This window comes from Suncus etruscus, chromosome 4 (genome assembly GCF_024139225.1).
Source record: "Suncus etruscus isolate mSunEtr1 chromosome 4, mSunEtr1.pri.cur, whole genome shotgun sequence".
Classification (NCBI taxonomy): domain Eukaryota; kingdom Metazoa; phylum Chordata; class Mammalia; order Eulipotyphla; family Soricidae; genus Suncus; species Suncus etruscus.
The window spans coordinates 17,503,056-17,514,128 of NC_064851.1; the positions used below are offsets into that span (position 1 = coordinate 17,503,056).

General features: G+C 48.5%; 1 protein-coding gene across 1 annotated transcript; it reads left to right on the forward strand.

Moving 5' to 3' along the window:
- Nucleotides 1–865: 865 nt before the first annotated feature.
- DDOST (dolichyl-diphosphooligosaccharide--protein glycosyltransferase non-catalytic subunit) lies at nt 866–9,628 on the forward strand. The gene is made up of 11 exons (XM_049772046.1): nt 866–1,044; nt 1,835–1,945; nt 5,590–5,676; nt 6,391–6,494; nt 6,607–6,701; nt 6,943–7,036; nt 7,447–7,595; nt 8,086–8,233; nt 8,655–8,775; nt 9,068–9,174; nt 9,246–9,628. Exons 1-11 carry the CDS (start codon nt 888–890, stop codon nt 9,393–9,395), a joined length of 1,323 nt encoding a protein of 440 aa, XP_049628003.1. The 5' UTR covers nt 866–887; the 3' UTR covers nt 9,396–9,628.
- Nucleotides 9,629–11,073: the final 1,445 nt, after the last annotated feature.

Below are 11,073 nucleotides of genomic sequence, written 5' to 3' on the forward strand. Positions count from 1 at the left end.
GGCATGACTAAGGGAATGCTGAGGCTAGTCCCGCACCAAATCTCCCAAACATGATTTATCTTCCCTTAGCGCCCCAGCTGTTCCAGAGGCATACCTATAGGTGATTAATATAAGGGCTGGGCCCCCCCCTATTAGTTCTATTTCCAGCCTGGGAAAGTAGCTTGAATAGAAGTGAGAGACAGAGCTTGGAAATGAAATTCAATTGAAGCTTTTATTTCAGGGCGTGGGTGAATATCCAGCGGTGTCTCTGGAGCTCATGGTGCCCAGGATCCAACCAGGGCCTCCTGCAATGAAGAGTAGTCTGGGCACACATTTCATTATCTTTGTACCCAAACCGAGTTCTTGCTAGGCCAGTCTGCTGGAAGGCCGTGAGCAACCTGAGACTCTACAAAGTGTCCAGTTACTTTTTTTTCAACTCCATAGTCTTTGGAGAAGAAAGTCAGAGTCGTCCTAGAGAGAAAGGGTAGCAAATGTAAACATCCAATCCAAACCACAGCAACCAAGATCCGAATTGCGCGGAAAAGCTTTTTGGGCCCTAGCGGCTACCGTCAAACCTGGGCGGAGCCAAGGGAGAGCCCGGTCTCATTGATTGGCCGAGGCTGTAGAGCTGTCTCTCTAGAATTGGACTTTTTCCTTTGAGGGAGGCGGAGCCTCACGTCCCTCCCGCCAATCAGATTCGGAGACTCCACCTCCAAGGTCATCTCTTCCGCTCATGCTCCTTCCGTACCGTGGGGCCCCCGGCAGAGACTCGCTAGGCCTGGTCCCGCCCACGCGGAGTCACTTCCTGGTCACTTCCGGGGGTTCTTTTACGACCCCGAACGGGATTGGGCGGCTCCAGGGCCACTTCCGGTTTTCGGGTGGCCGAGTCCTTTGGCAGGAGGAGGAAAATGGCGGCCTGCTTTGCCGGCTCCCGCGCTGGATCTCTCTGGTGGCTGCTGCTTCCCTTGTGCGGCCTGGTCTGCGCCAGCGGCCCCCGCACCTTAGTGCTGCTGGATAACCTTAACCTGCGGGAAACACATTCGCTTTTCTTCCGGAGTCTGAAGGGTGCGTGAGACCCGGGTCCGAGGGTGCAATGAGGAAGAGTGGGCCTGCTGTTGGGGAGGTGGTGGTGGAATGGCTGCGACCATTCATTCTCCTTCCCTCCTCCATCCCTCCCAGTCATCTTCGGGCTGCCCAGGTCTTTGCAGCTCTGGGGTGGAGCATGGTGATGTTTGCAAGGTGCAGACAGACACTTTATTTTTTTCTGACCTCATCTATTTGTTGTTGTTGTTTTAAAAAAAAACATTCCCATCACCAATGTCCCAAGTGTCCCTCTTCCCCACCCCACATCGGCCTGTACTCTAGACAGGCTTTCTACTTCCCTCATTCAGTCACATTTTGTTATGATGGTTCTCAGTGTGATTATTTCTGTGACTGCATCCATCACTCTCTGTGGTGAGCTTCATGTCATGAGCTGGACTTCCAGTCCTCCTCTATTTTGCACAGAAATAGAGCAGACAGACACTTTAATCCTGGGCACCCTGTGCTCCAGAAACACCGGTGCATGTTGTTCACCCACGACCTGAAATAAAAGCTTCAAGTGAATTTCATTTCCAAGCTCTGTCTCTCACTTCTATTCAAGCTACTTTCCCAGGCTGGAAATAGAACTAATAGGGAGGCCCTATAGGTGTGCCTCTGGAACACCTGGAGCTCTAAGGGAGGATAACACATGTCTAGGAGGTTTAGTGTGGGACCAGCCTCAGTGTCTTTGCAATTCAGGGGTGGAGCATGGTGATGTTTGCAAGGTGCAACCTGCTCATCGTCGTGTCTGTCCTCTTTCTTTCCCTCTCTCTAGATCGGGGTTTTGAGCTCACGTTCAAGACCGCAGATGACCCCAGCCTGTCCCTAATCAAATATGGGGAGTTCCTCTTTGACAATCTCATCATCTTCTCCCCCTCGGTAGAAGGTAAGTGCTCATGTTTGTTCGGCTCATTCTAGGATTCTAGCCCTAGGAGTTACTCGGCCAGTTTTTGCCGCCAAAAGGCGTGTTCATTTCGACGCCTCCTTTGTCAAACACTGCAGCGGATTGTTGGAGGTAGGCTTCTTTCAGTATAGTTGGAGAATCCTGGTAGCAGCCCCCTTACTCGAATCATGGAAGTTCTTTCATCGGGGGCGGCTAGGAAAGGCGGACAGTGTGCTGATTGGGTGTGCCGATGTGGAAAGAGGAAATGAGGTGAGAAATAAAGTTATCGTAAATATTTATTTATGGGGCCGGAGAGATAGCATGGAGGTAGGGTGTTTGCTTTGCATGCAGAAGGACGGTGGTTCTAATCCCGGCATCCCATGTTATGCTTAGTCTTCCATAATCTGTGCCTTTGGAAAATTGGTTTCTTGGACTATGTTTCACTCGCAGTGGTCCTCAAACTATGGCCCGCGGGCCACATATTGTATTTGTATCTGTTTTGTTTCTTCATTGAAAATAAGATATATGCAATGTGCATAAGAATTCGTTCATAAGTTTTGTTTTTACTGTAGTCAGACCCTCCAATGGTCTGAGGGACAGTGAACTGGCCCCCTGTTTAAAAAGTTTGAGGACCCCTGTTTCACTGGGTGAATATACTCCCTGGTCGTGCAAGTTAAAATCTTCTGGGCAGGTCAATGAAGTTTTCAGCAGATTAGTTGCACTAACAGGTTTCAGCTGTATTTAGAATGACCATTAGGGACTGACCAGTGAGAATATGCCCTCTAGGAGTTCTTTCAGTTTGCATAAAGGTAAAGACTTCAGTGAAACAGGCTGGACATACAATGGCAGGTAAGGATATCTCCGCTGTTCTCAGGAGGTGGATTGGGAGACACTGAGCTGAACAGGTGGAGTGAGAAGGACTGAGGAAGGCTGATAGGAGAGGGGTGTGTGGTGTGGAAAATGTCAGGGAACCTAAAACGTTTGGACTTCATGGTGTTTATCATATTCCATGTCACCTGTACTATCAATAATTAGTTTCAAATTAATGAGTTTTAAAAAGATTAACATTTCATAAGGTAACCATTAAAAGATAAGTATCAGCAATGAGAGGGAAAGCTACTTAGCCCTCCCTTGTTTTCAGGGGAAGGTAACTGAATGGAATAAATAAAATTCTGCTACATTCTAACATAACCTCACTTGAGCCTCAACTTCACAGGGGGATTAGCACATACTAGAAGTACTTCTTGTGCTTCCCAAGTGGTGCTGAGGGACTTTGAGGCCACTATTTGCTAGTTGGGCCAGTTGGGCCAGGGGATCAGTGCTAGGCTCAAGGATGCAGTGCTGTCTAGGCCTCTCAAGAACCACTACCAGCGGTGCTTGGGAGTGTCTCTAGCCACAACTGATGATGCTTGGGGGATCCTGTGTTATGATACTCAGTGGGCCATATGGTGCCAGAGATGGGTGCATGCATACATATTCCTTAAACCCCCCCCACATTCTATTTTCTCAGTCCTAAAGTTGAGTCACCTGACATTGTCTTGATGCTTGATGCTCTGCCAATATTTCTTTATTGATTTTGGATCACACCCGGCAGCACTCAGGGGTTACTACTGGCTCTACACTCAGAAATTGCTCCTGGCAGGCTCTGGGGACCATATGGGATGTCGGATTTCGAACCATTGTCCTTGTGCATGCCAGGCAAATGCCCTACCTCCTTCTATCTCTCTGGCCCCATCTGCCCATATTTCTATTTTCACCTTTTCTGTCCTAGAGGAGAGGGTCTCACATCTGGGCAAGTGTTGCCACAGGAAACTCTCAGGTGCTCATGGGGAGAAGACATGACAGAGCGAGCAGAGACCTCAGCTAAATGGCACTTCATCTTGGATGGTCACTCTTCTAAATGTGGGGTCACCAATTTGGCTTTCTTCTCCATGTATCTGTGGGAGCAGGATTCCCCAGATTGTGTGTGGTAACTACTACAGAAGGTTTCTTTAGCTTGGTGCCAGAAAAAGAAAAGAACCCTATTTTGTAGATGGAGAAGTGGTTTTAGAAAGGCAAAGGGATCGCAGAGATTTAACCTTCTCCTGACTCCATCATACAGACTGGCTGATGGGGGTGGGGCGTGGGGGCATGTTCTGATTTGGACACCTTGTGGCTCTCCTGTGAACTAGGGGCTATTGGACAGTATCTCCTATGCCAGTGCCCATCTCCATCCCCTATTGACAGAAATGTCTCCAGACATTGCACTGTTGGCTTGTGCAAGAGAGTAGGGAGCTGGCTATGATATGAAGGGGTGAAGGGCAGAAGGTACCTGAAAGTAAGGTGCTCTCAGTTACTGCCAGTCTCAATAAATGGCACTTTCATCCTTCTAGTTGTCCAAGCCTGAAATCTGGGCTGTCTGTGGTGCCTGTCTTTTTTCTGTTGTGTCATCACAACACTTCCCACAGCTCATTGGTCAGCAAGTACTCTGCTACATGGTCCAATAACCACTGCCCAGCTAACCCTGTGACAGTTGTGGAGGAGAGGGGCAGCAGGTACACCTGGCTGGTACTCAGGGCTTATTCCAGGCTCTGTGCTCAGGGATTGCTTCTGATAGTGCTTGGGATAGTATAGGGTCCCAGGTATCATATCTGGGTTCATTGTGTGCAAGGGAAGTACTCTACTGCTGTATTATTATTGCTTCAGCTTCTACCCATGGTGTCTGACCATTACTTTGCTGCCTTCACCCTCTGTGCCCCACTTTCCACCTGGCCTTTGTTATCACCTTTGAAAAATATGAAAAGCTCATGTTGATGACATGCTGACCTGCCTTGGTTACCTAGCACTCCTCATCTGGTTGTCTGAAGTGCTCTTCCCCTGTGATGCCTAGTTCGCTCTATCCCTTTCTCACAGGCCACTTGGGACCCATTCCCCCTAAGGTCTTCCCTAGCTAACCATTATGTGATGCCCCTCCCTCCCCTCTTCTACTTAGCACACAAGACATGATCATGTGTTAGAGTAAGTGACCAAGCATCTCTCTCCATTGCTTGATGTTGAGCATTGGGTATACTTTGGGGAAGACCTTTGTGACTGTGGCAGTTAGTTCTTGACACTTAAGGTAGTCGCTGACTAAATGGACCAAAAATGAGACTTGCAGTAACCAGTACTGACAGAGATTGCCTACCAAGGTCTCTAGGTGCTGTCATGGCAGGAGCAGAGGAAAATGACGCAGATGGGGCAGATGTGTGCAAGTTGCAAGGCCCAGCAGCAGTGCCAGATTCAAAGGGGTACTGAGATACATTGAAGAACTCGTAGGCTCTGGAAAACTGGGGAGTCCCAAAAGGACGCCACTGGTCAGAAAAAATCCTGAAAAATGCATGGAAAAATGCCGCATAATTTACATGTGACTTTGAAATACATATAGCTGACTTGGTAACTGTAATTAGTGTTTCACGTCTATGAATTTGAATCATTGATTTTTCACTGTGGGAAATGGTGTGGGCATCTGTAGTAACAGACCTCACGAGGGCCTCTGGAGGGCACCCTGGGGCCCACTCTTAGGTCACTGGTGTGTTCTGGTCTCCAGTTCGCCTTCGCCTCCCAGATGTTCGCCTCCCAGATGTTAGAGCCGTGTGAAGAACCTTCACAGATTCTGGTGCTTCTTTCAGATTTTGGAGGCAACATCAACGTGGAGACCATTAGTACCTTTATCGATGGCGGAGGCAGTGTCCTGGTAGCTGCCAGCTCAGACATTGGTAAGTCTGCTGACCTGCAAGGTTCTGTGCTTTCTATGTTCTCCAGGGAGCTCCGAGAACCTGACAAATGGAAGCTGGCAAGTTGGCATTGCTGGGTGGGCTTTGGCCTGTGAGGGATTGAGGACACTTCAGAGCCATTTAGTTTCCCTGTGTGACCAGCACAGGTGTGGGCCTTTAAAATTTAATTTTTATAATTTGACCCTCGGTACCCCATATGTTTTTTTGGTGGTACTTTGTAGAAGAGGCAAATAAATAGGCTAATTGGGTAGTCTCCAAAGCAGCTGACAGAATTTGGACATGTTCTAAAAGAACTAGAAAGACAGGAGTATCTGGAACCCTTGTTCTACTTTCCCAGCAGCAACCATGAACAGAACTGACCAATCTGTTTCATGTTTATTTTCTGTTGGTTGTGTATTCCTGTGTTCTTTTTTTTTTTTTTAAATATATGTTTATTTTTCTGATATATCTTTGAAGACCTTATGGGTGTATTTCTGGGTGTATTGGAATAGGCAAAAAGCTGCCTCATAATTTCAGGTCACATGTGCTTGAAAAGATAGTTTTGCTTGAAGGGGTTTGAATACTGAGGGTGACCAATTTTTGGCTCCTGTTCCAGTTCCGGCTCTCGTGGGTATGAATCTGCTCCTTGAAGTTGCAGGGCCTTTCGGGTGACTGGAATGAGTGGGGACTCAGCCATTCAACTTTTGGCCTCCACAGGTGACCCGCTCCGAGAGCTGGGCAGTGAGTGTGGGATCGAGTTTGATGAGGAGAAGACAGCTGTCATTGACCATCATAGCTATGATGTCTCTGATCCTGGCCAGGTAACGCCTTCCAGGTGTGAGGCCTTGGCCCGGAAACTAGGTGGGAGCCTGGAATGTCTCTCTAGCTGGGGGGGGGGGAGCGGTGCCTTTTCCTCATCATTTGCCTTTGCAGCATACGCTCATCGTGGCTGACACTGAAAACCTGCTGAAGGCCCCCACCATTGTGGGGAAGTCATCCCTGAACCCCATCCTCTTTCGAGGTGTTGGGTGAGTAGGAGGGCCAAACTCAGGAAGGAGGGTTGGCTTTATCTTCCGCTGACACATGATTACTTGGGGGGCATTCCTTCTGCCAGAGGCTGTGGATAAGAATTACTATTTTATGATATTCAGAGTCCCATCATTAGTTTAGAGATAAACGACTGTTAGTTTCATCCCTGCAAAACAATGGCTCTTTGGGCCTCTCGGGCTTTTTGGGGTCCTAGTTGGGCATGCTCTCTTCCTTCTCCAGGATGGTGGCTGATCCTGACAATCCTTTGGTATTGGACATTCTGACTGGCTCTTCCACCTCCTATTCCTTCTTCCCGGATAAACCCATCACTCAGGTAAGGGAGGCCTCCAGCTCCTGCTCAATTGGACCAGAAATATAGCACTCTCTTGCTTGAAAGAGAACTCAGCTGAGTGCCCAGCTCTGAGGTGGATGGAGGAGAAGCTGGAGGGAGTGGGCTGCATTGGAGCTTGGTTCCCTCCATTGTTTTAAAGGCGGTGCCTGCACAAGAGTTTGCAAGTGGGTGGGAAATGTCCAAGGGACAGTAGTGGTGCTGGGAGCAACAGGGGGTGCTCTCTGTTTCTTCTCTTTATTAAAAGGTAGGTAGGTTCCCAGGGTGTACCAGGTATCTTTTCTCCTGTAAGGGGGATGGTAAGCCAAATAGTTTTGGAAAACTTGGGTTTAGAGACCTAGCTGCTTGTCCCTTACACTGGCACCCCTTGGATGATAGCACCCTCTTGTTCCCAGTACCCCCATGCAGTGGGGAAGAATACCCTCCTAATTGCGGGGCTGCAGGCGAGGAACAATGCCCGCGTCATCTTCAGCGGCTCCCTCGATTTCTTCAGTGATGCCTTCTTCAACTCAGCAGTGCAGAAGGACTCGCCTGGTTCCCAGCGGTGAGGTGGTGGGCAAGGTGCCAGTCTGCTCATAGGCAGGAAGCTGCCCTCTAGCAAAAAGCCTATTTGTCATGTAAAGCTCTTTGAAGATTTGATTTTGTGGCTGTATTGCTGGTGTTGGCACTCCAGGCATTTCCAGGTCTTATACAGACTTATCTGGAGGCATTTTGAAGACTGAATATTTGTTGTACAGAGGATACTGCCACTTCCTACTGTCATATCACTTTTTTCTTTTTTTATTGAATGTGTGTGGGGGTGGGAAGAACATGGTCCCATACTGTGTCCATGTAGTAGCTTCTGGTGTGCTCTTAGGATACGTCAATCCAGGCATCTAACCTAAATTGGCCATATACAAGCTAGTGTCTCAGCTATTGTGTTTTCTGTGCAGCTCTCTGTGTTCCCTTTAACTCTAAGAGTTGCCTCATTTTTGGCCAGTGATGAGTATGACTTATTAGGTACAGGTGCTCTAGCCTCTTCTTCCATCCCACAGGTATTCCAAAACAGGCAACTACGAGTTAGCTGTGGCCCTTTCTCGCTGGGTGTTCAAGGAGGAAGGTGTTCTTCGTGTGGGGCCTGTGTCCCATCATCGGGTGGGCGAGAAATCCCCCCCACATGCCTACACTGTCACTGACCTAGTGGTAAGAGCTTTGAATGGGAAGGCTCCCAGGTTTTGGCCAAGTCAGTATTTATCAAACACTCCTGAGTTGGGACCAGTAAGGTTGAGGATGGTTAAGTACATTACTCTCTACTCCTGAGAAACTCTGCGTAGGCACAGGCACATAGTCTGGTACGTGGACTCACATCCTCATGGGAAGCCTAAGGGTTGTGGTTCTTTGTGGGGTACTGCAATATTGGAGGTAGCATTGGAACACGGTTTGGATAGACTTCCGTGGCCTGTGAAGAGGTGTAGCTATCAGGACAAGGGGCAAGCTGGCTGCATGTTTGCAGTTGCCACCACTAGACCCTGGCCAGGTTTTTCCTCTCATGAATGGGGTTTTTAGTTCAGCTGAGGGGCCCCCTGGCCACTGGCCTTCCTGACTGACCGGCCTCTTGTCTCAGGAATACAGCATTGTGATTGAGAAGCTCTCCAACGGCAAATGGGTCCCCTTTGATGGAGACGACATTCAGCTGGAGTTTGTCCGCATTGATCCTTTTGTGAGGACGTTCTTAAAGAAGAAAGGTAAATATGGTTCTTGGGGAGAGCTCCCAAGAGCAGTGCCTGTCCAACTTGCTCCTGGGAGGTTCACAGAACTACTGGGAAAGCCTACTTTTTTTTTTGGTTTTTGGATCATACCTGGCAGCATTCAGGGGTTAACTCTTGGCTCTACGCTCAGAAATTGCCCCTGGCAGGCTTGGGGGACCATATGGGATGCCGGGATTTGAACCACCGACCTTCTGCATGCAAGGCAAATGCCCTACCTCCATGCTATCTCTCCGGCCTCGCCTCCTACTATTTTTGTTGGCTTCCCCAGGTGGTAAATACAGTGTCCAGTTCAAGTTGCCTGATGTGTATGGTGTATTCCAGTTCAAAGTGGATTACAACCGACTAGGCTACACGCACTTATACTCTTCCACACAGGTAAGCACAGATCCCTTCCCAGCCAGCACGTGCCCTGCCTGGCCAGGCCTGTCATCTCTGTCCTGTTGCAGGTGTCCGTGAGGCCTCTCCAGCACACCCAGTATGAGCGCTTCATTCCCTCGGCCTATCCCTACTATGCCAGCGCCTTCTCCATGATGGTGGGCCTCTTCATCTTCAGCATCGTCTTCTTACACATGAAGGAGAAGGAGAAATCTGACTGAGGGGCCAGAGCCCTGGGACTCATTTCCTTCTGCATGGACACAGAGGGTTTTTTAATAGGATTGGGTTTTACCCCCTTTTTTTTAATTTTTATTTTTAAGCTGTGGGACAGTGGCACAACCTTACCTCAGTGAGAGATGAAGCATTGAGTACTAGGTGCTGGGGAGTCATTTATATGGAACCTTTCCACCTTGAATGTCGAGTGTGCTAAATTAAAGAGAAACATTGCCCCCAAGCTTCCTTTGGCTGTGATGTGCTTTGCTAGTCAGAGGTGACGACACAAAATAGTGAGGGGCCAGAGCCACAGCACAGTAAGGCGTTTGACTTGCAAGTGGCCAACGCAGGACGGACCCCGATTGGAATCCCAGCATCCCATACGGTCCCCCGAGCCTGCCAGGAGTAACTCCTGAGTGCAGCCGTGTGTGACCCAAAAACCAAAACAAAGAACTCAGTAAGTGAACTAGTTTGCTTGGTTGGACTATATCTTAGTAGGAAATGACAGCTTCCCAACTTCTCAAAGGATAAAATAAGGCTATTACTACTACTACTGGGGAAGATAGTAGTAGGAAGGAATCCTGAAGATCCGTGGTTATGGTACTTGATTGTTTCTAATGGGAAAACAGAATTGCTTGGTTAAAAGATCTCCAGGTCCCCCTACTTTAGGTAGTGATTGTGCTCCTATGTGAGATTATATATGAAATATGTTTTGATATCTGCCACATTTCCTTGTGGTAAAGCCAAACACCCGAGGTCCAAAGCACACAGGTTTTCTGTTAAAATTTGCATTTAATTATTCAGAATTTCTGCCAGAAATGCTAATCAGAAGAAAATCAACAAGTGCAAAACACAACATTGTTAATTTAATTACCTTTGTGCCTCTTGTCAGTCACTTGCAACTGGAAGCTTCTGAAACGCTTCCTCTCACCCCCTCAGTTGTTAGTGGAGATTAGATGGCTCTGTGCTCTCAGCCCTTTGAGGCCGCCTTTGTTCATTTTATGGAGGCTTGCAGGCAAACATCCCTCTCAAGGGAGACACCATTCCTGGAGGGACAAATGCCACTGCCATGCCTATGCATGAAGTCTAACTTGTTAGTTGCCTAATAGGCCAGCCAGGCCACTAATTCAGCTTTGAGAAGTCAGACCCAGTTTTCTTGATCACAGCGAACATCTGAGTGCCTGCCTCCCACTGGTAGAGAACTCCCCTTTGGAGGTAAATAGACATCTGACCATGCTATTTATGACACAGATATAAAAAGGACCCTGAAGTCATTTTCCTTGTGGTCAGGGCCACACCTGACAATGCTCAGAGGTTACTCCTGGTTCTGCACTTAGGAATTACTCTTGGCTCAGAGGACTGTAGGCTACTGGTGAGCAAATCCAGGTTGGGCGCATACAGGGCGAGCACCCTACCTTGCTATACTATTGGTTCAGCCACTCTAATATTTTTGGGGAGGAAAGGATCCTGGCAATTATCACCATTTGGGTTGGTCTGAGCTAGTGGGTCAATGGAAGTGTCCAAGGATAACAGTGTTGCTCAGGCTCTGTTGGTGCCCTGAAATTATTTGGGCCTCCCCACTGGTGCTTGGGGGTCTTTAGGGCTTATACCCAGGGAGGTTTCCAGGGCTGTACTCAGATGCTTGGGGGTGGGGGGGTCACGTGGTGGCATGGGATTGAACCAGGG

What these genes read in the sequence shown, in the direction of transcription:
- DDOST (XM_049772046.1), top strand. Translation starts at nt 888, where the DNA reads ATGGCGGCCTGCTTTGCCGGCTCCCGCGCTGGATCTCTCTGGTGGCTG. An exon ending in ACACTGTCACTGACCTAGTG is followed by an intron (nt 8,234 to 8,654) that starts GTAAGAGCTTTG and finishes CTCTTGTCTCAG; the next exon opens with GAATACAGCATTGTGATTGA. An exon ending in GACGTTCTTAAAGAAGAAAG is followed by an intron (nt 8,776 to 9,067) that starts GTAAATATGGTT and finishes TGGCTTCCCCAG; the next exon opens with GTGGTAAATACAGTGTCCAG.